Below are 26,928 nucleotides of genomic sequence, written 5' to 3'. Positions count from 1 at the left end.
AGGCCGGCTGTATGTTAAAATTCAATTAACTGTTTTGTATATGAATTTAGTTTGGAAAAAAACAAGTAATTTTTTTCTTTTTTGTGTTAGGTGGAATTAGATTGAAAATGTCTGCTATATTTTGAAATTTTGTTATTTACTTTTGTACGAAATAGGGATTGTTTTTTTGGTAATGATCCGGTAAATTCAATGAAAAATGCCAGCTATACGTTGAAATTTTGTTATTCTACTTTTATATAAGCTTTGGGTGCAAAAAACATGTGATTTCATTCGTTTTTTGTTATCAGGGGGAATTAAATGGACGAATTGAATGGAAAAGGTCGGCTGTATGTCAAAATTTAGTTGATATATTTTATATATGAATTTATTTTGGGAAAAACATGTATTTTTTTCCTTTTTTTGTTAAAGGGAATTAGATTGAAAATATCTGCTACATTGTGATTTTTTTTTTTTTTTTTTTTTTTTTTTTTTTTTTTTTTTTTTTATTACTTTTGTATATGATCTTTGGCTTGGACAAATGTGTGATTAAAAAAAAAAAAAAATTAATGGTTCGGATAAATTGAACGAAAAATGCCAGCTATATGCTGAAATTTTGTTATTCTATTTTTACATTAACTTTGGCTCCGAAAAACACGTGATTTTTTTTTTTGAGTTTTGGGGAATTCAATATGAAATGGGAGCTTTGTGTTTACAATTTCTTATTTTATTTTTATATTAACTTTGGGTGTGAAAAACACATGATTTATTAATTTTTTTTAGGATAAAGGTAATTTGTCAAAACAGCGAAAGGCGAGCTATTTGAAAATTATTGATGATTTTTAAAGTTCCTTCGTAAATGAACTTTTTTGTATGGAAACTTTGCTGGGACTGATGTAGATGGCTAGTGCCCGCCACATCTTAGGACACGTTTTACCCTAACACTTGCTATTAGAAATAAGTATAGATGGCGTTTCATTTAAGAAAAATGGCTAGAATCTTGAATTGAAAACGCTGCATGAGGAAACTTTCCAAAATAATAGAAATACTATTCCCACTGCTGGGACTTTTTCTTCTTTAGGGGTATGGGGAATTCATTAAAGTAATAAAAAGGCAATTAATGCGAAAGTAGCATATAGCCTTGTATAAAGATTTCATATATGTGTAATCTTTTGCTTGTATGAAGCATTGAGTAGAATAAACGCGGAATTTTTTTTTAGTGTTGGGATTAGGGGAATTTTTCGAAGTAGCAAAAAAGGCAAGCTATATGAAAGCTACAAATAATTTAAAGCTACCTTATTGATTTGTATATTATCTTTGCGTGCAAGCACATGTGATTTATTGTTTTTTAGGAGCAAATAAAAAAACAAACAGACAGAAAAACAACTCATATGAAAGCTACGTGAAATTTAAAGAAGAATCGTTAAAAGCCTAAGATGGGCTGGGGGGGATCTTTTTGAAGGTGCACGGAACTTTGTGTGCTTCAGTTCTGGGCTAAATTTTCATTCTGATGATAGGAATTATTGTCGAAAACGATCCCATGTTGACCCGATAACCCTCTACGTGTCAGGTACCAATAAAATATTTTCTAATTAATAAACTTAAAATTAGATTAAACAGTTAATGTTTGCGAAAAAATTACCAAAGCTGCACATTCTGCAAAAATTCGTAAGCCTGGTCCATATAAAAACGGCTTACAGCTATATCTTCTAAAACCTGATTGGATTGTTCGTGTAAAATTTTGAACCAATCAAAGACTCAAAAAGCTTACGAGTCACAAGATGTTTTGCAAGTGATCACTCTTATTCTCTGAGGTAGCCTCTGGATCAAAGAAAGTGAACAAAAAAGGATTAAGACGAATGAAACAGAAGGAAAGGATAGCGGCAACTAAAATACAAAAAAAAAAAGAAAAAATACTTAATTGGTTTTGGTTAAAAAAGAAAAAATACTTAATTGGTTAAAGAAAGATAAGGCGTATATATATATATATATATATATATATATATATATATATATATATATATATATATATATATATATATATATATATATATATGGCTTACGGTTTATGCCTTATGGCTACTGTATGGTTTATGGCTTACGATTTATGGCTTATGGCTACTGTATTGTTTATGGCTTACGGTTTATGGCTTATGGCTACTGTATAGTTTATGGCTTACGGTTTATGGCTTATGGCTATTGTTTTATGGCTACTTTATGGTTTATGACTTACGATTTATGGCTTATGGCTACTGTTTTATGGCTATTGTATGGTTTATGGCTTATGACTACTGTTTTATGGCTGCTATATGGTTTATGGCTTACGATTTATGTCTTATGGCTACTGTATGGTTTATGGCTTACGGTTTATGGCTTATGGGTGCTGTTTTATGGCTACTGTATGGTTTATAGCTTATGGCTACTGTACGGTTTATGGGTTACGGTTTATGGCTTATGGCTTATGGTTTACGGCTACTGTAACGATTTATGGCTTACGGTCTATGGCTTATGGTTTACGGCTACTGTAACGGTTTATGGCTGCTGTATATCAAGTTTGTACTAAAAGCCGACACTACTGCTTCTGCCGAAGTTTTATTACTTTGTGCCAATTTTTTTTTGATTACATAAAACATAAAGGTTTACAAAATACCCCTATTCCTTGATGGTTTAATTTCACTTATTTCATTTTTCACTACTTTTATTAACGGTTTATCGCTACTGTCACAGTAGAGTTAATATACAGTAGCGAAAAGTCCTATACTTTCCATTGAAGATTTTTGACACCCATCTAAAACCACAAAAGCTTTATGACCTCGTCTTTGCACAGGCGCAATTACAATTTTTTCGATGGAAACCCAAGTATCAACTGAAACTGTGGCTTGATGGTTTGTGAAACTTCCCAAATGGCGCGCTATTAAATGTTCGTCATGTTTGGAGAAACATTTCGCTACTTTGCTCTGGGTACTGTATATCAATTTTGTACTAAAAGCCTACACTACTGCTACTGCTGAAAAATGTTTGCAGTCCCAAAACACCCAAGGTTGCCACAGTTGTACATACTCCTCCTCCCAAGTCTGTTCAAATCTTAACTGTTTGCTCTCTCCTGTTAAGTTTCTACTTTTTAGGCCTTTTTTATACTTCTCACCCTGCACGAGGACGTTTTGCCTTTCATGGTTATCTGTCGCTCTTAATATCTAATTTCGATAATTTTGCCAACCACGGTGAAGAAAAGTGGCCATCTAAGGCTGCCAACTTCAGCAAATCACCGTCTTGTCACATAATAACTGCTTTTTTGTTCGCTCTTTCTTTTTTCATATACCTATAAGAAATACTTTCTGAAGCAATGCCAAAACTTTTATCCAGTTCATACACCCCCCCCCCCTCACATTTTTAGTCATTGGTTACAGAGAAAAATTGGTTTATTGGAAGGAGTGAAAGGAGGAATAAATGGATAAAACTAGTGCCATTGGACCAATAAGCTTAATTGTAGTATTACTGAATTAACAGTAAGGTTTAATTGTATGCAGTTAGCAAGGGCGTATCCAGGATTTTTGTTTCGAGGGGGGGGGATACATAAAAACCATCAAAATTTATTTATATGCATTTTTGTTCGTAGTAAAAAAATATCATTTTTCCTCTTTTTTTTTTGGGGGGGGGGGAGGGTTTAAACCCAGTATTGCTTTCATTATTACTGAGGATGAACTAAAATAACTTGTTTTCACGAGTTTCAGCAACAATTTATTTGCCTGCCGTGAAATATCATGATAAATATAACTGAACACAAATGGTGGGGATGAGGTGTTGGGGCTATTTGTCATTAAATTTATCACAGAGGCTGTCAAAAACATGAAATTTTATTTTGGAACAGTAATTTTTTACTTGTCTTGGGGCAATTTATATATTGTCCCCAGCAAAGCCGTATTTAGGATTTTTGCTCGTGAATGAGAGGTAATTGTGGTCGGGGGAATGGGGTTATAAAAAAAAAGAATCGTATAAGGAAATTGTTTATATACATTTTTGTCATGTTATTAGGTGTCGAACAAACCTTTCGGGGGGAGGGGGTTCAAACCCTGTATCTCCCTGGATACGGTCTTGGTCCCCTGTTTTTTAACTGCTAATTTGCAGCTGTTTTTTTTGTTAGACATCCCTCCCCCCGCTTTTTAGTCGTTGGTTATTTTCATTATTATTGAAAATGATCCGAAACAACTTGTTTTCACGAGTTTCAGCAACAATTTATTAGTCTGCTGCGAAATATCATGATAAATATAAGTGAACAAAGATGGCGGGGATGAGGTGTTGGGCTATTTGTCATTAAATTTATCACAGAGGCTGTCAAAAACATGCAATTTTATTTTGGAACAGTAATTTTTTACTTGTCTTGGGGCAATTTATATATTGTCCCCAGCCGTATCCAGGATTTTCGCTCGTGAATGAGAGGTAATTGAGATGGCGGGGATGAGGCGGTGGGGTTGTTTGTCTTTAAATTTATCACGGGCGCTGTCGAAAACACGAATTTTATTTTAGAACAGTATGTTTTCTGTTGCCTTGGGGCAATTTATATATTATCCCGGCAAGGGTGTATCCAGGAGTTTTGCTCGCGAGGGAGAGATAAGTATGGTCGGGGGGAACGGGGTTAAAAAAACTAAAAAAACGCATAAAAAATCTGCATATATACATTTTTGTTATGTTGTTACGAGTCGAAAAAACATTTCGGGGGAGGGGGTTTGAACCATGTACCCCCTGGATACGGGCTTGGTCCCCTGTTTTTTATAGCTAATTAGCAGTTTTTTTTGTGTTAAACAGGCTTGAAATATTTCTATCAATGCGCGCTTGACGTTTTTTGTTTCTTACAGGAGCTGTGTAGCAATCCAAATTTGCGCGCTTGACGCGCTATCAATGCGCGCTTGACGTTTTTTGTTTCTTACAGGAGCTTTGTAGCAATCCAAATTTGCGCGCTTGACGCGCTATCAATGCGCGCTTGACGTTTTTTGTTTCTTACAGGAGCTGTGTAGCAATCCAAATTTGCGCGCTTGACGCGCTATCAATGCGCGCTTGACGTTTTTGTTTCTTACAGGAGCTGTGTAGCAATCCAAATTTGCGCGCTTGACGCGCTATCAATGCGCGCTTGACGTTTTTTGTTTCTTACAGGAGCTGTGTAGCAATCCAAATTTGCGCGCTTGACATTTTTTGTTTCTTACAGGAGCTGTGTAGCAACCCAAATTTGTTTGTAGAAGGTATAAGCGCGTCGGACGTGCACCAAGGTATGCTCGGAAACTGCTGGTTCGTGGCTGCCTGTAGCGTTTTAGCTGGCGTTAAGGAATTGTGGCACAAGGTAAGGCCGAATCCTGGAATATGCCACTTGAGAGAAGCTTGTATGCAAATCTAAATTTTTATAGGAGTTGATTTTCGCTTCTAAAGCCGGATTTTTGTCGCATGGTGAAAGCATTAGGCAAAGGGGGGAATATTCGGTTCGCTTTTGATTTGTATCAGATAAAAAAAAAATTCCAGGCGGAAAAGTTGTGGTTGCAATAAAAGTCTGCGGTGTTTTAGCTGGTGCTAAGGAGTCGTGGAATAAGATAAGGAATAAAATATGTGAGACAAGCTTGTGTATAAAGCTAGGTTTTGATAGTAGTTAAATTTCCTTCTGAAACCGGATTTTCCACTGCCTAGTGAAAGCACTAGGCAAAAGGGCGAATATTCGGTTCGATTCTATTCCGGATCAGATAAAAAAAAACGGCTTGAAAAATTGTGGTTGAAAGAAAAGCTGAAAGTTGAAACTTCAAAGTTTTAGTTGAAGTTGATGGATTATTGAACAAGTGTTTTGATCAGATTTTTAAAATAGGTTTCCGGCCGGAAAAATTGTGGTCAAAATAAAAGTTTGCAGTGTCTTAGCTGGCCTTAGCGAATTATGAAACAAGATATGTCCTAATCATATGATAAAATACGAAGGATAACCTCGTGATTAAAGCTGGATTTTGATTAGAGTTGAATGTCGCTTCTGAAGCCGGATTTTCCGTCGCCTGGTAAAAGCATTGGGCGTGAAATATTTACGTAGACCTGTTTTAAGCATTTCTATCAATTTTCTGTTAGCTCACTTTGGTTCGCAGAAAGATATTTATCTCATATAAGATATTTAAGTGGAGAATTTGTGAATGGGACCTTCAATTGTAATCAAAAATAGAAAAAAAAAAATATAAAAATAAAACAAATTTAAAACAGTAGGCTTTCTAACTTTAAAGCAAGCACAAAAAAAAAATGCAAAAATTAAAGAACAAAGTCGTCTTCAGTTATTCCTTAAGTGAGAAGATTTTTTTTCAATTTTTTTGCTCAAATATTTTAATTCTTTGCTCAGTGGCCAATTAACGTTTCCAACAACGTTCCGAAACGTTAGATGATTTCACTAACAAAAGTGAGCAACAATTTTCTGCTAGATCGCGAAAACGCGATATCGTAATATTTTTGTTAACCACATTTTGTTAAGACAGTGGAAACTGGCCTTGAATGTATATGTTAGTGTATGTATTAACAGGCCTTAAATTTAGGTGTTTGCGTATGTGTTAAAAATATGTGTCACCGTGAATGTTCAAAATTGGTGAATGTCGGCATTCACCGGTGAATGTCCGAACTACCTTTTCTTCTTCTTGGGCTTGGTCAACATTGCCAGTCAACTCTTTTCAGTTTTATGCAAGGTTTGATGATGACAGGTTATGTTAGGTTGGGTTAGGTTTTAACCCATTTCTGAGCTTTATAATCCAATTTAACGTAACCCAGGTTATAATTTGACGTTGTAATCGACGATTGTTGTTAACATTATTGACCGTGTTTTTATGGTCTGTGGAAACTAGTAGTCTTAAGTTTTGATAGTAAATTGATTTATTTTACCCCTTTAAATGCACAATCGATGGTTGTTATTAGATGGTGCTGTCGTCGAAACTGTTGTCAATTTTTAGTTAGGACTACAGCCATAAATGTTTATTTTTTTCAGGTTATCCCGAGTTATAAAGAGCAGGAGTGGGACACAGAAGTCCCTGCCTTACACCAGGGGATATTCCACTTTCGTTTTTGGAGGTTTGGAAACTGGATTGACGTTGTCATTGATGATATGCTACCAACCTGTAATGGAAAGCTAATTTTTACACATTCCAAAAGTCGGAATGAATTCTGGTAAGTTTATAGCAGAGAGAAAATGAAATTTTACTTTTTTATGGTTGCATGGAAAAAAGGTGCTTTAATTGCATTTATTTATGTCTGTGGCGTATTTCACTAGCCAATCACGTTGTATATTAGAAAGGAAAGCTGAGTAGCCCCGCCTCTTCAAAACGTAATTGGCTCTCCTCTGTTCCCTTGTTAAATTTTAAAAAGGGAAAAGAGCAACAGTTAAATTCCACCTAATTGGTTCTTTTGCTTGAAGTTTTAAGCCAGCAAAAAGAACATAATTTTTTTTTAGTCATATATACATATATTATATATATATATATATATAAATATATATATATGAATATATATATATATATATATTTACATATATATATAATATATAATATATATATATATACATATATATATATATATATATATATATATATATATGTATATATATATATATATATATATATATATATATATATATATATATATATATATATATATATATATATATATATATATATATATATATATATATATATATATATATATATGTGTGTGTGTGTGTGTGTGTGTTTTTTTTTTTAAATATAGGGGGGCAAAATGTATTTTTCTAGGTCTAAGGGGAGGGGCAATTTTGTTTTGTTTTATTTTTTTCCAATGGAAATACCAAAAAGGATTTTTCAATGAAAGTAACTCAAAAAAGGCATCTTGAATCAGGACAGAGGGCAATTGTCCCCCCCTCCCAATTTTCGCTCCTGCGACCATGGACAATGTGTTTGGAACTCCTTAGCTAAATCCTAAGTTGATTGTGTTTTTTTTTCTCATTCATCAGGTGTGCCTTATTGGAAAAAGCGTATGCAAAGCTTAATGGATGTTACGAATCCCTTGATGGAGGGAATTTGAGTGATGCCCTAGTTGACTTCACCGGTGGTGTTTCTGAAATTATGGACTTGACCACCATGGATATGAAAGATGGGATTGTCCGTAAGGAATTGTTCAAAAGCCTTTTAAAGAAGAAGGAGGGGCATGCCCTGATGTGTTGTGCAATCCAGGTACAAAGTTCGATTTATTGACTAAGTACAGTACACATATCTTGACAGTATGATCAAACTGAAAAATATCTGTTACCAAGGTTTATGGCGACTATAAAAGCTCCTCCTATTTCCTTTGTTTAAGCATTGTTCGGAATTAGTCTCTAAAAGTCCCAAAAGTCGCTTTTTAGGGTTGAAGTCCCTTCTAAGTCCCTTTTTATGCAGAAAATCCCTTAAATCTCCCAGAAGTCCATAAAATTGCCTTTTTGGGAGCATGATATTTTTGAAAACTGAAGCATAATGTATTGGGAGACCCACTTTAGATAATTTAGTTTCTTCACAAATCTGCTTGTACTGGTCTGTTGGTTACGCTATTGCAGTTCAGAAAGAAAAATAATAAATAAGATGATTAAAAAGTAATAATCAGGTGGGTGATACTCTTGAAGTATTTTTCGCTTTACGTGCCATCGAAAAAACGCTTGGAGAATGTCGTGTCGTTAGCAAAGTACCTAAAGATTGTAAGCTACCAAAAAAGAAAATATATGCTTGCAGAACTCGAATTCGTGTTTTCATCGTCTGAGCCTTTTACAAAATTAGTAGTAGTATTTCAGAAGAACGATTCTCACCGTTTTAGCGAGACATTGTCATGTCTTGTTTTATTGTTTCTCTCTTGTTTTTTTCTCTCTTGTTTTGTTTCTCTCTCACCGTTTTACCGAACATTGTCATGTCTGCTGATGAAATTTTTACCAGTTTGCTTGAGAACTTTGACAACTATTTGCAGGACACTATTCTAGGTGAGGAGGTTGAGCTTGCGTTGGATGGACCGGAACTAATCTTGGCAGAAAGACAAGGGTTCACTCGAAGGGTGCGAAAGCATTTCAAGGCACCTGCCAAACACTTGATCACGACACATAATCCCGACCAGTATTAAGCCTCTGATTTTCCTTTTAAATCAATCTATTGATTCTTAGAATTTTGCTAGAGCTCATGAGCTCTTGAGCTCTTGGCTCTTGGCTCTTCTGACCTCGTCACAAGTGCCACATGAGCTCTTAGCTCTTGCTTATCCCTAAAATTTCCTGGACAGGTCATTAAGTCTCTTCTTTAATGAGCAGGAATCATTCCGAGCCTGTTTAAGCGATTCATTGTATATTTCTCAGTAGCTCGATCAACTTTGAAAGATGGGGTGAACCTATGTTACCTATGGTTGTGAAAGCATAAAGGGGGTAAGCCGACGAATTGGTTCGCTACTGTCCCATCTCACAGGTATGGCTTATGACTTTACTGAGTGGCGGATCCAGGATTTATAAAAGAGGGGGTTTGGATTAAATTTTTGGCAAATGCGGAAATTTCCAGCGCTAACTTCTGTTCAACGGTGCTAGAGGGAAATAGCCGGAATTTCATAAATAGTGCGAGAGGGATCCGCGAATTGGCGATACTATTGAAATTTGCCACCAAATGTTTTACCACTAAGGGGCAATCTAATAGTTTAGCACAGGTTTCGCAACAATTTGTTGTTTTTGACATTAATATTGTGCCATAGAGTGTGAAAACTTTTTTCTTCTATGTCAAGAAAAATATTCCCTTGTTTATTGTTATTGTTTATTATTATTATTTCCTGAATTAAAATCGAATAGTTGTGGACATCAAGTCATGGCTAATTGTAGGAAAAGCCAAGACAGATAGTCCAATTGAGTGAGAGGCAATTCTGACTTTTGGTGCTCTGCTTGGTAATACGGGGCCCTGGGTTCGATCCCTGTCGCAGCAAGGTTGGGCGACAAGCTTGCTATGTGTTCCTGTAAAAATACCCAGCAACTGAAACGTCGATTTGACGCCCTATGCGCCAGCAATGGCTCTGGAGGATCTTTATCCTTTATCTTTTAATTCTGACATTAACCCCCCTTATTAGGATTGTATAAAAATGACGTTAGTTCAAATGTTAATAGATATCTCTATCTATTATCTGCCCATGCGTTATCCTAGGGCAGTAGAACTAAGGTAGATAGTCATAGAGCTAAGATAGTCATAGAACCTATAGTTTTCCAAGTGTTTGGTTAATTTGGCAGGGGTAAACTGCGGGAGTAAGTGTGCCTCTCTTATCACAATACTTTTTTGTTATCTTTTAGCAAGTCACGTCAGCCTTGAGTCTCATTTTTGGGCCATATCCTTCGACATTTGATGTAGGACCTATGTTTTTCTTCTGTAAACTGATGGAATAGTCCTATTCGTTTTGGCCATTTTGGGCCATATCCTTCGACATTCGATGTAGGACCTATGTTTTTCTTCTAACAACTGACGGAATAACCCTATCTATATTGGCCATTTTGGGCCATATCCTTCGACATTCGATGTAGGACCTATGTTTTTCTTCTAACAACTGATGGAATAGCCCTACCCAAGAAAATACCAAAAATGTTTTAGATAGATAGATAGATAGATACATGTTTATTTAAAACAATAATTAAAACATATAAACAAACAGCTCAAATGCCTAATGGCATGCTTAAGTGTGTGGTAAATCACAAAAAAAAACACACGAACAAAAGAAATAACCGTCATTATTTCAGCTTAAACTAATTTGCACTTCTTTCGGAAATCCAACTTCAACACTCACAACGGAAAGTATTATGGAAGACTAGCAACATGATTTCTTAACAACTTCAGAAATTTATTTCTATCAATAACAGTTAAGAACTGTTTGTTGTTAAATTCTTAGTGAGTTTTCTGAAAATTGAAGAAAGTCAAAAGAATTGAATATGTAGAATAAGAAGAATATAACGTAATGCTTGTTGTAAATATTGTGCCACGAATTTGCAAATTACGTAAAACTTCTCATCAGGAAGCGTTTCTGTTATGACTCATTAAGATAACCCTCACGATTCTTTTCATTATCTTTCGATTTTTGGGTTACATGCAAGTTTGGTATAAGACTTGAAATGTTTCAGAATTGCGTTCAAATTATTAAAAATTATTTCTTCATTCTTGTTACCAAGTTTGTTGTCAGTTGCTAATCAAACTTTGATTTGTCCATGGAATGTTCGTAGACAGATGGAAGAGAGGGGGGTAATAACCCTCACTTGATCCACCAATGGCCTTCCTTGTATTATTTGCTGCTGTAGCTTAATTATTAAGATTTAATATGACATAACAAAATATTTTGCGAACGCCAAAATAAAAGATTTTATCATGCTTATTTATAGGATTTTCTTTTTTGGAGAAAAGGAGGGGGGTTGAGTTTTTTTTTATCTTCCATAATGAGCTCATCAGTACTACAGACAATAAAAATCAATCCAATATTAATAATCAGTTGTAAAAAAAAGAAAGTGACCAAATCTAATTCAGCTGAGGGTCTGTATTCATGCTAACCACAAAATTTCAATTTGCGAAAAAATTGATAAAACTATGGAACTGGAATATCAGTGCGAAGCACCAAACTTCGTAATGAAATTTCATCACGTTATGGCACGGTTCAAATAAAACTTATTTTGACCTTGATTATCATTACAAATTTATTCTTTGTTTTCCTTTCCGTTCTCAATTCAATGTTATCTTTACCTTTTGCATTATTACAGCCATACCTGTTTATTTTCCTTTCTCTTTTTTATATCTTCAGCGTATTGAATTCTTCCTTATCCCCTAGACGTTCGATTCGTCTTGTTTCTTTTCCTGTTCTCCAGACTGGGAATACCGATGCCGCATGCACGCCTACGGCTACCCATGAAAATATCCCATGTTGCTTACGTTTCTCCTTGTTTAAATGTATCGGGAGGAGATGCATCGCCATCTGGTTTTGTCTAATGATTGTGATAGGAGATGATTATATTGTCTAGATATGTGTACTGTGTGAAATAATTACATGAAGTGGATTAGCTTCGCCTGGTAAGAGGTTAGAAGGGAGCATTTAAGGTTTGAACTTCTAGTGATAGTGTATTTAGTGAAGCTTGAATAGATCGGGTTAGCTAAGGAGTTTGTCCAGGTGTATGACCTGAGATGGTCCTGTCGATTGTTGATATATTAGTATTAGAACTAGTAATAAGTTTTCTTTCAAGAAATTAAAAATTTGTAGTAGCATAAAGTTGGAATAGCTACTATTAAATAAAATAGACGTAATTATATGTTCTGTAAATTGTTTAGTGACACATCTGAATATTTAGTGTTTAATACAAATTAACGGACTAGCAGTGTTAACAATGATCCCTTTTTAGTTAAGTAACAATGGAATTAACATTGTAAGTAACAATGTTAATAATGGTCCCTTTTTAGTTAGTAACAATGGTAACAATGGAAGTAACATTGTAAGTAACAATGGTAACAATGGTCCCTTTTTAGTTCAGTAACAATGGTAACATTGTAAGTAACAATGGTCCCCTTTTAGTTAAGTTGGCTCCTATGGTGGATGGGTATTAATATTTGCTTTTCAGAAATATCTGCTCGTTATTTTGTGCTTGGTGATGTTTAGAGTGAGCTAAGATAAGGTGAAATTGTAATCTTCTAAGAGCAAGATGTAAGCTTAGGTAAGCTAAGAATGTTATGTAGAGATTTTTGAGATCGCTAAGAGACGGTCAGAAGGAGGCTGAAATCATTCATAGATTGTCAAAAAATATTTTGACATTAAATATATAAAATATATTTACTTTGTGTAGTTTATGTTGGGTTATGGGAAAGTTCAACAGGACAAAAGGGAATTTATATATGAGAAGTTAATGAGTTTTGAAAATAAATTGATAAATTTTTCATAGAAAGCCTTTCATGCTCGATCAGAACTTGAATATTCATCTCCATTCCACGTTTAAATTTTTGAACAGTTTTTTTTACAACAACTGTGACGACCTTAAACGATTTATGAATTTTTACGTGAAGGTTGTGTTAAAGGACTTGTTTAAATGTGATGTGTTTTACTTAAAGTAACATAATTTATCCCCTTAGGATAGAAAACTATGTACACAGCGTGAAGCCACTCAAGATATAAACTTAAGTAAACTAAGATTAACTAAGGATATGGCACTAAACCTTTAAAGTCCTGACTGGTGGTGCTAATACATTTCGAAACCCTTCAGCCAGGAGGTGCAATGGGAGGGGGGCAACCATCATGTGCTTTTGCACACCCTTCCTGCTTACCTTCCCCAGATTTCTCCAGGTACCCATATAGAGCTGGGTCGAATCTGCTTTAGCTTACAAAGTCGCGCTACTGACCCTCGTCCCAAACCAAATTCTGGCAGCACTAGGAATTGAACTCCCGCCCCTCGGACGAAGGATCCCAAACACAGACAAAGGTTGTTAAGTTAAGAAATTGTTTAGACAAAGTTAAGAGATTGCTAAGATAAGTATGAGTAAGATTTCATGTAAGCCTGGTTAGGTGAAATAAGATATAACCTTGCTGAGGTATCTCAGCTAAAGTTGTCCTAAATCGTGGTTAATATCCTCGGAAGGCTTTAGCTAAACTTTGCTGATCATGTTGCGACTATATGATTCATTGCATGAATAGACAATTGATAATATCTAAAAAGCGCTACAATCCGTATGGCATGACCGTTTGACCAATAGCAGACCAATTGCCAATAGGCATCAAGTAATCTGTAAGGGTACTGGAGACGTAGAACTACCACGCGTTAAGAATAGTTTACTTAATTGAAATTTCTTGAAATTACTTAATTGTAAAAGTACACTATATTTAGTAAGTGTATTATATACTATAGCATTGTATATTATATACTATACTAATGTGTATTATATACTATACTACTACTACTAATAACTCACCGCAGCACCAAGCCGCCTAAGGCCAACACAGCTCCGCACACTCCTTTTCCAACCTCCTCCTTTACACCCTCCCAGGAAGTTCCCATTTGCTTTAAATCTTTATTTATGACATCCTCCCAACCAAGACGAGGACGACCTGCTTTCCGTGTAGCCCCAGACGGTTGGCCGAAAAGGACAATCTTCGGCAATCTTTCATCCGCAGAATGTGGTCTAGCCATCTCAACCCTTCTTTCGTTATATCCCTAGAAGGCAGGATTGAACCACATTTTCGTACAAACTACTGTTTGAACTACTGTCAGTCTGTCGGGTACCCAGAACAAACCCTAGGCAATTTCTCTGGAAAACATCTAGTAAATTTTCGTCTGCTTTTCAGAGTGCCCATTCTTCAGAGCCATATTTGACCACTGTCATCACTTTAGCTTCCAATATTCTAATATTGGTTTGCAGACTTATCTTCCTATTCTTCCAAACTTTTTTTTAGCTGTGAAAAAACACCCTAAGCCTTAGCTATTCTACTTTTAACATCTTAACTGCTCCCACCGTCTTTACTAATAATACTACCAAGGTAAGTGAAGCTGCCAACCTGATCAATCTTTTCGTTACTTTTTTGGACGCCATTTGGCCAGCAGGATTAATTTTACGCGAGTAATTCGAAAAATGGAACATGAGAATTATTTGAAATTTTAAAATAAATGTAATTTGAAAATTGCAAGAAATTGTGAGAGTCAGTGGTGTAGCCTTCCCTCTCTTTGCGCGTTTGATGTTCCCAATCTTGCAGGTCCATAGCATTTTTACGACAGGTTCAAACGGGAAGCGTTTCATTTTATTCTTTTTTTTTATTCCTAAATTCACGGCACCAGGCACATATAAATATCTGATTTGCCGCTAGTTTTTTACATCGCTCCATCACAGGGCTATAGATGACTATTGAATTTTCTCTTAAAGGAGTCCGTAGAGAAACTTTTGGGATAACGTCACCAGAGAGATCGTTCCAGTGTGCAATGTCAACGAAACTATTCTTCAAGTACTCTATTCTTGGGATATCTATCAATTTAACTAACCTACAAACCCTGACTATTGAATTTTCTCTTAAAGGAGCCCGTAGAGAAACTTTTGGGATAACGTCACCAGAAAGATCGTTCCAGTGGGCAATGTCAACGAAACTATTCTTCTAGTACTCTGTTCTTGGGATATCTATCAATTTAACTAACCTACAAACCCTGACTATTGAATTTTCTCTTAAAGGAGTCCGTAGAGAAACTTTTGGGATAACGTCACCAAAGAGATCGTTCCAGTGTGCAATGTCAACGAAACTATTCTTCAAGTACTCTGTTCTTCGGACATCTATCAATTTAACTAACCTACAAACCCTGACTATTGAATTTTCTCTTAAAGGAGTCCGTAGAGAAACTTTTGGGATAACGTCACCAGAGAGATCGTTCCAGTGGGCAATGTCAACGAAACTATTCTTCAAGTACTCTGTTCTTGGGATATCTATCAATTTAACTAACCTACAAACCCTGCCTATTGAATTTTCTCTTAAAGGAGTCACTAGATAAACTTTTTGGGATAAAGTCACCAAATAGGTTGTTTCATGGTGCAATGTCGAACGAAACTCTTCTACAAATACTTTGTTCTTGGTATGACAACCTTAAGATAATGAGCTGTATGCTTTTGCTTCTCTCTTGTCGCTTAGACAAAGGGGGCAAGTATACAGAACAGCTCAGATAATTCGCCACTGCACTGATCTATGCCTAAAATCCAGTATAGTTTAATCGAAAGATGGATTCTACGGAATATTTTGACTCAACAGAGAAGGGGCAAAGCCCCCGAATCGAAAATTTTATGTTTTAACATTATTTTCTTCTTCTTTTTCTTCCATTTTATTTTTATATATTTTAGTTGAAGAACTCCACTCCTTGCAATGCTATTACGATTGTGAGTATTTCTATCTAATATCAAAAAATTCTTCTAATATGTAGAGTTGAAAATTTAATTGTCTTAAACATTCCTTTATTTAAAGTATTATATGTGCCCAAGTACTTATACATAGTATATAATAATAAGTCTTATTTGCTCCAGGCTATTCATCTAATAGCCGCAACATAGTAAATAGTGAACCACGGTTCATAGTAAGTAAAAATTCAAAAACTGTGATTAAAGAAGAATCTTATGAGAAAAATCGTTCATTTAAACCTGATTCATGAGTGCTAACTATCATTTCAATTTATCTTTAAATTAAAGGTTTATAGCTAAAAAATTAAAAAATCTGAGAGGACCTTCGAAAAAGAACTTGAACATCAAAATAATTTTCATCATTGTAATCACCAAAAACTGTAAAATGTGGTTTTCAGCCCTTTTTGTAGTTCATAATATCATACCATACTACTATTAAGAACGCTAACTAAGCAGAAACACAACTTGGTCAGAGACTACTTTTGCAGTATTAGCTGAGTTTCTAATAAGTTTTCTTCTTCATTTAAATTCTCAAAGGTTTTTTCTATAGGGTGTTGGCTTGTGATATGTTTCAAGCAGGCTAATTTGGCTACTTAGGTCTACTTTTGCAGTATTAGCAGAGTTTCTAATAAGTTTTCTTCATTTAAATTCTATAAGGTGTTTTCTATAGGGTGTTGGCTTGTGAGATGTTTCAAACAGGCTAAATTGGCTACTTAGGTCTACTTTTGCAGTATTAGCAGAGTTTCTAATAAGTTTTCTTCTTCATTTGAATTCTCAAATGTGTTTTCTATAGGGTGTTTGCTTTTGAGATGTTTCAAACAGGCTAAATTGGCTACTCAGGTCTACTTTTGCAGAACCAGCAGAGTTTCTAATAAGTTTTCTTCTTCATTTAAATTCTCAAAGGTGTTTTCTATAGGGTGTTGGCTTGTGAGATGTTTCAAACAGGCTAAATTGGCTACTTAGGTCTGCTTTTGCAGTACTAGCAGGGTTTCTAATAAGTCCACCTGTAATCATACAGCCAGTCCCAAGCCTGGATAAAGGAGGAGGGTTTGGCGGCAGACTAGCAGCCTGCCCCTGGAAAAAAGATTTGCCATAGAACCGTCTAATTGAGAGCCAACATGATACCGACTATGCAACCTGCCGACGACTATGGACCGCCCCCGGACTCCTTGACGACGAATTTGGACCGCCCCCGGACACGATTTTTGAAAACGAATTGCGAAATTAAACTTGGTTTTTGGAACGTAAGGACCATGGTTCAACTTTCTAAAACAGAACAGGTTGTGAATGAGATGGACAATTATGGCCTTGACATCCTAGCTCTGTCGGAAGTCCGTTGGACTGGTGCAGGTAGTCAAACCCTCAAGAAGGGATCCACAATCCTGCACAGTGGCACAGAAAAAAAGAAAGAAGCAGGCGTCGCCATAATGCTGTCGAAATCTGCGTCCAGAGCCCTAACGAAATGGACGCCTATAAATGAGAGGATCATCGTGGCACGGTTCACAGGTCGCCAAGCTAAGTTAACAGTAGTCGCATGTTACGCACCAACTAATGAGGCAGACGATACCACAAAAGATAACTTCTACAACACCCTACAAGCTGTCGCCAAGGATATCCCCAGCTACGATCTCGTCTGCTTTGTTGGTGACTTCAACGCCAAGGTGGGGAGCGACAAGTCCTATTGTCCTGAGGTTCTTGGGAGCCAAGGCCTCGGCGAAATAAATGAGAATGGGATACTGTTAGTTGACTTCGCACTAACAAATGACCTTATCATCGGAGGAACCCAGTTTCAGCATAAAACTATCCACAAATACTCATGGAACTCGCCTGATGGTCGAACCCACAACCAGATTGACCATATCTTCATCAACAAAAATTGGAAGTCAAGCCTACAGAGGAGCCGACGTCGCCTCAGACCACGCCTTGATGATTGCAAAGCTGTCCCTCAAACTGAAAGCCACGAAAAAATCCCAAACCAAAGAGAAACCTGCCTACGACTCTGAAAAGCTCTCAAACGCAGCAGTTCGTCATAGGTTCAACATACAGCTTACAAACAGGTTTGAGAGCTTGGCCCTAGATTTGGATAGAGAAGCCACTGTGGAGACAACCTGGGCCACCCTAAAAGAAGCCTACAACCAGACAGCAATAGAAACAATTGGGCACAAAAAAAGACCCAAAGACGAGTGGTTATCTGATAAGACATGGACCCTTATCGAAGAGCGTCGGAAACTAAAACAACGTCTTCTAAATGATGGAGATAACAGCGACACAGTCTTGAGTAACCAGCTGTATCGATACCAAGACAGGCTGGTGAAAAAGAGCGCAAGGGGAGATAAACGGAACTTTCTAGAACAAAAGGCAGCTATGGCAGAAGAAGCGGCCAAGCGCGGCGATTCCAGAGCCGTCTATAAAATCACCAATGAAATCATCGGGAAACGTCGCAACCTAAATGGACCAGTAAAAGACGGAAACGGGAAGACAGTCACAGCCCCCGATGAAATCTCTGAAGTTTGGGCCCAACACTTCGAGAAAGTTCTCAACCGACCTAGTCCTCCGAACACAGCAGATATCCCCACAACCCCTTTCCTGGAACTTCAAATCAATACGGAAGAACCGTCAACCGAAGAACTGGTACAAGCCGCTCGCAAACTGAAGAACGGCAGAGCACCAGGAAGCGACAGGATATCAGCAGAAATGATTAAAGCCTCTTTAGGCGCTTGCATAACTGTGTGGATCACATTCTTTGCATGTATATGGAAATCAGAGAAAGTCCCCGAAGAATGGAGAAAAAGCACACTCATCAAGCTTTTTAAGAAAGGAGATGCAGCAAAATGCGATAACTAGAGGGGCATCAGTCTCCTTTCTATCCCGGGGAAACTATTCTCACAGATAATCCTTCGTCGCATCCAGACAGCCTTAGATAAGCACTTGCGAGACGAGCAACATGGCTTCCGTCCATCCCGCTCCTGCTCCGACCTTATATATGTCCTACGCATGATGATCGAGGAATGCAATGAATGGAGGCAAAAGATGTACCTTGTCTTTGTGGATTTCGAAAAAGCCTTCGATTCAATACACCGAGATTCGCTGTGGAATATCCTCCGATATTACGGCATTCCAGAAAAACTTGTATCCTTGATCATTGCCCTATATGAAAACACCGAGTGCTGCGTTCGGACCCACGAAGGAAATACAAGGTATTTCCATATCATGTCCGGTGTCAAACAGGGGTGTGTCCTCTCCCCCTTGCTTTTTGTCCTTGTAATCGATTATGTGCTCCGAGACTGCACGGGGTTTGGTATCCAAATCTGCGACAACAAACGACTAGCAGATCTTGATTTCGCCGACGACATCACCCTGATGGAAGCAAACAAGGAAAGGCTCCAGGATCTTCTCGAAGTAATCCGAGAGAAAGCGAGTCTTTTGGGACTAAAGATAAACTCGGACAAAACAAAAAGCATGGCAACGAGCGACTCACCACTGGGCTTAAAGTGCGGGGACAATACAGTAGAACAGGTAGTGGATTTTAGATACCTTGGAAGTACAGTCGAACGAACTGGATCCAGCGAAAAGGAGGTGCAGTCTAGGATTGGACAAGCCAGTGGAGCTTTTAATCGACTAAAGCCAGTGTGGCGATCGAAAAAGTACTCCCTGAAACTGAAAATGAGGCTGTTCAACAGTAACGTCATCTCCGCCCTCCTTTATAGCTGTGAATGTTGGAAACTAAACCAACACCAAGAAAAGAGGATTCTTGCCTTCGAGAACAACTGTCTTCGCAGAATACTGAACATTAACTGGAGAGACCACATAACCAACCAGACTGTTCGGTCTATCTCGCGCCAGCCCCTGGTAACAGATGTCATACGCCAACGAAGATGGCGCTACCTGGGGCATGTTATCCGTATGGCGGGAGATAGACTCCCCAGAACTGTACTGGAGTGGCAACCAGAGGGAATCCGAAGAAGAGGGAAGCCGAAGAATACACTTCGTCGTACGTACCAGCGGGACCTAAAACACATCAATGCGATAGTCCAACCCCAGTGGAAAGACGTCTGGGCAGCAGCACATATGAGGGACGACTGGCGGCTCTTTTTGGATGCCCTGGGTGCCTCTGGCGGCACAGGAGGAACTAAGGTCTAAGGTAAGGTTAATTTAAATTCCCAAGGGTGTTTTCTATAAGGTGTGGCTTGTGAGGTGTTGCAATCAGGCCAAATGGGCTATTTATTAGTTAATTATTAGTTAACATGCTAGGTATTGGTAGAGGACAATAGAGCTTTTTGTGTTTTCTTTATTTTAGGGTATAAATTAAAAGGAAAGTTGTACTTTATTACAATTATTAATTAGTTGCAATAGTTAGTTAATTATTAGTTTGCATGCTAGGTTTTAGCAGAGGACAACAGAGCTTGTATATGTTGTTTTTGTCCTTTGCTCTATAGTCTAAATTAAAGTAAAGTTGCAATTTACTGCAACTATTTATTAGTTACATTAGTTAGTTAATTATTAGATAATCATGCTAGGTTTTGGTAGAGGACAAAAGATAGGGGAATGCCCTACAGATAGGTAGAGTAGCTCCATAGGAGGCTTAGACCAAGTAGGACCTCGTCCAAGGGGGGTCCATAATAGAAACTGGGAAACCCTCCCTTGGGGGTCATAATTACAGGTGGAGGAGGAAGAAGGCCTCTCAAATGTACATTCAACAGGGCCCACTGCCGTGTTCACACGTCAGATGAGTTACAAACGTTCTCCCAGTAATGGGTTAAATTGCATGGTGATGCAGAACACCATCGTGGGAGGATCCTCTATAGGAGGACAACTGCGGCAGGGCGTAAGATCCAGATTTATGGACAACGGCCTCTGTAAAGGGCTGTCTCGACCCTTTCGGGGTACCTGCAAGACTGGGAAACTTGCGGTCAATTTTTCCCACTTGAGGAGTGGTGCCCCTCGAGGAAACTATAGCCTAGTAAACAACACAGCACTCGTACAGGATTCTGATTATTGGATATTTTTCTGGGCTTGGTTTGTTTTGATGGCCGTTTTCGGGCTGAAAAACCTCTTCCTAGCTGATTTATCTACTATGGGCTGCCTCCCTGTAGTAGCATAATATTTGTAGGCATGAATATATAATGAGTCGGAGGTAATAGGCTTGGGACTGTCTGTGCAGGATTTCAACTCTTGTTGATAGAAGAGCATCGTCAAGTGCTGAAAACCATGTTGTGACCAAGATGGGCCCAGGATTGCACAAAGCCTCCAACTTACTGGAGGTCCCAGGGACTTCTTGCTGTCCGGTTCTAAGCCCGCTTAAGCGCTTCGGTGTAGACTTGAGAAGATATGTTGGTCCCCATCCTGCACTGGTATCCGGGATCACTGCTTTTCCTGAGGCCAAAATAATTTCAAAGACTTAAAGAACATGAAAATTGGAACTTGGAATGTTACGACGTTAAAAAATGACTATCGCATCGACATTTTGACTGACGAATTCAGACGGTTTGAACTGGATTTATTAGGAGTTTCAGAAACTCATATCCCGGGGGTAGGAAGCATGAAATTAGGTGACATAGAAATTGTTTACTCAGGCAGGAAGGATGGGGCACATAGACAGGGAGTAGGGCTCATGATGAATAAGGAAGCTGCTAAGTCTTGTTTAGGCTGGGAAGGTATTAATAATAGAGTATTAATTGCTCATTTTATGACTAAAAAGTTCAGGGTATCAGTTATAGTAGTATATGCCCCCATTGAACCAACTGATGGAGATACTAGTGACTCACATGAATTTCACTTACAGTTACAGGAGCAAATAAACAGGGTACCAGTTAGGAATATGGTGTTTTTGCTAGGAGATTTTAATGCACATGTTGGTAGAAATAGGGATAGATGGTTTCCTAGCCTTGGTAAATTTGGTGAAGGAAAAGAAAACCAGTAATGGCTATAGGCTTTTGCAGTTTTGTAGGTATAACAATCTAGTTATAACCGATACGGTGTTTTGTCACAAAATGGCCCATAAGTTGACAGGGTATTCACGTGATGATAAGACAGCAAACCTTATTGATTATGTTATTGTAAACAGAAGACTAGAAGGATCAATAAAAGATACTAGGGTGTATAGGAGTGCCGTTATTGATGTTAAAAGTAAAGATCACCATCTAGTAGTGTCTAAGGTTAATTTAAAGCTGAAATTTCGGAAGGGTAACTCCCTCCCGGAAAGTTATGATGTTGGTAGACTTCAGGATGAAAATTTGAGAAAAAACTTCCAGGAACAGTTGAATACTAAACTTGAGAGTTTAAAATTTGACAATGTGGAAGACGATGGAATAATTTCAGAAAAACAATTTGTGAAGTTGCTGATGGTGTCCTAGGGAAGAGTGCTAAGACTGCAACTCGGAATATTAGTGAAAAAGCTTTAGGTTTAATAGAGAGTAGAAGGGGTTTGTATACTAATTATCTGAGTGATAGGTCGTATGAAAACAAAAGGAATGTAAAGAAAGTGGAGAAAGCATTAAAATATGAACTAAGGAGATGTGAAGTGGAGGCCATGGATAAAATTGCTGTGGATCTGGAAGATGCGGCTAGACTGCATAATAGTAAAATATTATACTGGCATGTTAATAAATTGAAAGGGAGTAGCCAATCCGGACTAGACCCAGTTAAAGATAGAAATGGGGTCACAGTTAGTGATAAGAAAAAAGTTAAGAAAGATGGGTGGAACATTTTGAGAATGTGCTAAACCGAGATACAGTTGCAGGGAAAGATATAGATGAAAATGAAAAAGTTTGTGGTACCTTGGATGTGAAGGAATATTTGTTTAGTGAGGAATAATTAGCGACAGTACTAAAAGGATTAAAAAATAATAAGGCCCCAGGTGCTGATAGTATGATTAATGAGTTTCTTAAATATGGTGGCTCTGAGGTTAGGAATAAGCTACTGAAGATTATGAACATGATTTTTGAAAAAGGGGAAGTACCCAATGATTTTAGGAAAACCTTAATTAAACCACTGTATAAGAAAGGTGACAAGAGTGAGTGTCGTAATTATCGAGGCATTAGTCTGGTCTCTGTAGGTAGCAAATTACTGAGTAATATGATACTTTTTAGACTGAGAGATGCTGTAGACAAAGTTTTAAGGGAAGAACAATGCGGTTTTAGAAAAGGTAGAGGATGTGTCGACCATGTTTTCACTCTTAGGTTAATAATTGAGAAGTCCCTTCGTTGTCAAACACCTTTGGTCCTCAGTTTTATCGATTATGAACAAGCTTTCGATCCTGTTGATAGAAGAGCGTTAACATAGGTCTTATCGTTATATGGTATACCAGAAAAATACAGTAAAGTGATTTGCGCTATGTACGAGAATAATACTGCTGCGGTTAAGGTAGGAAATGAGGTTAGCAACTGGTTTTGTATTAAATCAGGAGTTAAGCAGGGTTGTGTTCTATCCCCCTTTTAATGGGTCATTTTGATGGACTTCGTCTTAAGTAGCACAGGAAAGGCAATTGGAGACCATGGGATCAAATGGGGAGGAAGAAAGCTCCTGGACTTAGATTATGCTGATTATTTAAGCATATTAGATGAAAGTGTGAGTAAAATGTATGAATTTGTAGAGGTTCTACGAGTTCAGGGTGCTAAAATAGGCTTGAAAATTAATGTTAAGAAGACTAAGTCACTAAGGCTAGGAATAAGTGAAGATGAACAGGTGACATTAGGTAACGAAAAGATTGATCAGGTTGGGAGCTTCAATTACCTTGGTAGTATTATTAGTAAAGATCGTGGGAGCAGTGAAGATGTTAAAAGTAGAATAGCTAAGGCTCGGGGTGTTTTTTCACAGTTAAAAAAAGTTTGGAAGAATAGAAAGATAAGTCTACAAACCAAGATTAGAATATTGGAAGCAACAGTGATGACTGTGGTCAAATATGGCTCTGAAGCATGGGCACTCCGAAAAGCAGATGAAAATTTACTAGATGTTTTCCAGAGAAATTGCCTACGGATTGTTCTGGGTACCCGGCTGACTGACCGTATTTCAAACAGTAGATTGTGCGAAAAGTGTGGTTCAATCCCGCTTTCTGGGGCTATAATGAAAGAAAGGTTGAGATTGCTAGGCCACATTCTACGAATGAAGGATTACAGATTACCGAAGATTGTCCTTTTTGGCCAACCGTTTGGGGCTACACGGAAAGCAGGTCGTCCTTGTCTGTGTTGGGAGGATGTCATAAATAAAGATTTAAAGGAAATGGGAACTTCTTGGGAGGGTGTAAAGAGGGAGGCTTTAAATAGATTGTGTTGGAGGAGGAGCGTGCGTAGCTGTGTTGGCCTCAGGCGGCCTGGTGCTGCAGTTAGTCATTAGTAGTAGTAGTATAATATCATACCATACTACTATTAAGAACGCTAACTAAGCAGAAACACAACTTGGTCAGAGAGAGCTCAATTGATTTGCTGTTGAACTCATCCATTACTAAAATCCACTAAAGGTTAGTTCACTAAATTAATCGAATTAACTCACTCAATCAATCCGCCAAGATTAATCTACTGCGTGTGAACGAAAATCCACTAAAGTTAGATCACCAAATTAATCAAATTAATTCACTTGATCAATCTGCCAAGATTAATCTACTGCTTACTTAGGCTTAGGTCTTCCCACGCCTGAGGGTGCATAAGTCAGCAACAGTGGTTCACCACGACAACCTGTCCTGAGCCCTCGACCAAAGCTCCTCCATCGAAGACCTAGCCAGCTTCGCCTCCTTCTCCAACATCCTGCCAATGGTCATTTTGGGTCTCCCTGACTTGCGGAGGCCAGGGGGTATCCACACCATATGTCATGAGGCAGCCTTCCATCACCCGTTCGCACCATCTGACCCCAATACATCCATCGTCGCTTTCTAATGGCATCAAGGATGGGGGTATGATTTGTCATGGTATAAATCTCATCATTTCTTATTCTCTCAGCCCAATGTATATTCAAAATAGATCTTAGGCAGTTATTATCGAATGCCCGTAGTCGTTTTCCTAGTTGCGCAGTGATGCTCCAAGTTTCACAGCCATATGTAAGGACGGAGAGGACATTATAAATTCTGAGTTTTAGCCTCTGGGAATATTTGTTATTTCTCCAAACATTTCTGAGACAATGGAAGGCAGAGCCAGCCAATGCTATTCGGCACAAAATTTCTCTTTCAGGATTGGCATCTTGCGTAAGAATGCTGCCGAGATATTTGAACTCTCTCACTACTTCAATTTCCTCATTGTTGACCCAAAGTCCCCCAGCTAAGTCAGGAATGACCGCATTTGACATTAATTTAGTCTTGTTAGCGTTTATGGAGAGTCCATCAGCATTTGCCACATGCCCAAGTTCATTTATATTGTGTTGTATAGCTTCTGATTCGTGAGCGAAGAGTGCAATATCGTCCGCAAAAACACCATCATGAAGGGCTCTTAGTGGGTTTAATTGTAGACCCCCACTGAAGCTGCATCCACGAAGCACAAAATCTATGACTATGGCAAATAACATTGGCGATAGAATGCAGTCCTGCCTTACACCCGACTGAACGGTGAACCAGTCCGTTAAGCCATCCTCGGTTTGTATTGCGCACATAATATCGCGGTATAGCGTTCTAATTACATTTACAATTTTGATCGGGATCCCGTAATGCATTAATATTTTCCACATGGTCTCGCGGAGTATCGAGTCGAAGGCCTTGAGAAAGTCTATAAATACTATGAGTAGTTGAACCTGCCATTCATTAGATTCTTTAAGCAGGACTCCCAGGCTAAATATTAGGTCACAACACGATCTGTTTGGGCGGAATCCATGTTGTTCATCTCTCAGAACTTTCTCCACTTTACTTTGAATTCTATTGAGAATAATTTGGCACAAAACCTTGCTGCCAACTGATTGTAAAGCGATGCCTCTCCAATTATCACATTTAGTCTTTTGTCCTTTTTTGAAGAGTTTGACAATTACTGCCTTTGACCATTCACTCGGGACTTTTTCATCATCCCAAACACGTAACAAAAGTTCAAACATGGGCACTGCTAGGTCGCTTCTACCATATTTCAACAGTTCTGGGGGTATGCCATCGTTACCGGTTGCCTTTCTGGTTTTCAAAGCTATTAGAGCCTCTTTTACTTCACTCAGCAAGAGAAGTCCGGAATATATATAATCTACTGCGTATGAATGAAAATCCACTAAAGGTTAATTCACTAAATTAATCCAATTAACTCACTTAATCAATCCGCCAAGATTAATCTACTGCGTGTGCATGATGTCAGATTGTCAAAGATTGTTCTTTTGGGCCATCAAAGGCCAAATGAAAAGCAGGTTATCCTCGAATGGGGTTGGAGGAGATCACAAGAAGGGATTTAAAGGAAACCGGGAATTCTTTGTGGAAGCCATAAAGCTAAAGTTTTACTAAAGCTTGATCAGAGAACTAGAGCGACTGAAAACCATGAAAATCTGAAAATAATTATCATAATCCACATATTTTTTTGGATTAACTCACTAATGAGCTAGCTAAACAATAGACAGATATTTAGATTCAGAATTTTATTCTGAGTCAAAGTTGAAGATTTTTCGGCAATGGAAATGAACTTTTGACCCCTCCCCCCTGCTGTGAGAAAATACCCTGAATTGTAAATATACAATGAATTTTACCTTTAGACAAACTACTAAATCACTTGTACTGTTGGCAATTGATTCAATTTATAAACTTAGACATTTGCAATAATAAAAAAAATAATTTAATGTTAATTGAACAACAAGTCTTTTGTGGCTGTAAAAAGGAGGCTTTGAAAAGATTGGAATGGAGGAGGAGTGTGCATAACTCTGTCGGTCTTAGGCAGCAAATTTTTAGTAGAAGTATTTCTATAAATGAATTGAAGCCTGTTTCATTTCCTAAGCGGAAAGCAGGTCGTCCGCGGTTGGGGTGGGAGGATATCGTAAAGAAAGATATAAGAGAAGTGAGAACTTCCTGATGGGGTTTAAAGAGGGAAGCTTTGGATAGATGAGGAGCGTGCGTAGCTGTGTTGGCCTCAAGCGGCTTGGTGCTGAGGTGAATTGTTAGTAGTGGTATTAGTAGTTG

At 37.8% G+C, this 26,928-nt stretch overlaps 2 protein-coding genes across 4 annotated transcripts in view; both read left to right on the top strand.

Annotated features, from left to right (window-relative positions):
• Positions 1–26,928, top strand: part of LOC136040359 (PIH1 domain-containing protein 1-like) — a 491,267-nt gene that overhangs the window by 61,425 nt on the left and 402,914 nt on the right. The window lies entirely within an intron of this gene.
• The window catches only part of LOC136040357 (calpain-5-like), a 144,487-nt gene that overhangs the window by 27,697 nt on the left and 89,862 nt on the right, over positions 1–26,928 (top strand). For all 3 annotated transcript variants that reach the window (XM_065724604.1, XM_065724605.1, XM_065724606.1), the window contains exons 3-5: positions 5,177–5,308; positions 6,962–7,140; positions 7,958–8,177. In XM_065724604.1, coding sequence (XP_065580676.1) covers positions 5,177–5,308; positions 6,962–7,140; positions 7,958–8,177 — 531 coding nt within the window. The remainder of the gene's footprint in view (positions 1–5,176; positions 5,309–6,961; positions 7,141–7,957; positions 8,178–26,928) is intronic.

This window comes from Artemia franciscana, chromosome 20 (assembly GCF_032884065.1).
Source record: "Artemia franciscana chromosome 20, ASM3288406v1, whole genome shotgun sequence".
NCBI classification, from domain to species: Eukaryota; Metazoa; Arthropoda; class Branchiopoda; order Anostraca; family Artemiidae; genus Artemia; species Artemia franciscana.
The sequence above is the reverse complement of the archived record's forward strand: the minus strand, read 5'-3'. Positions and strand labels throughout refer to the sequence as shown.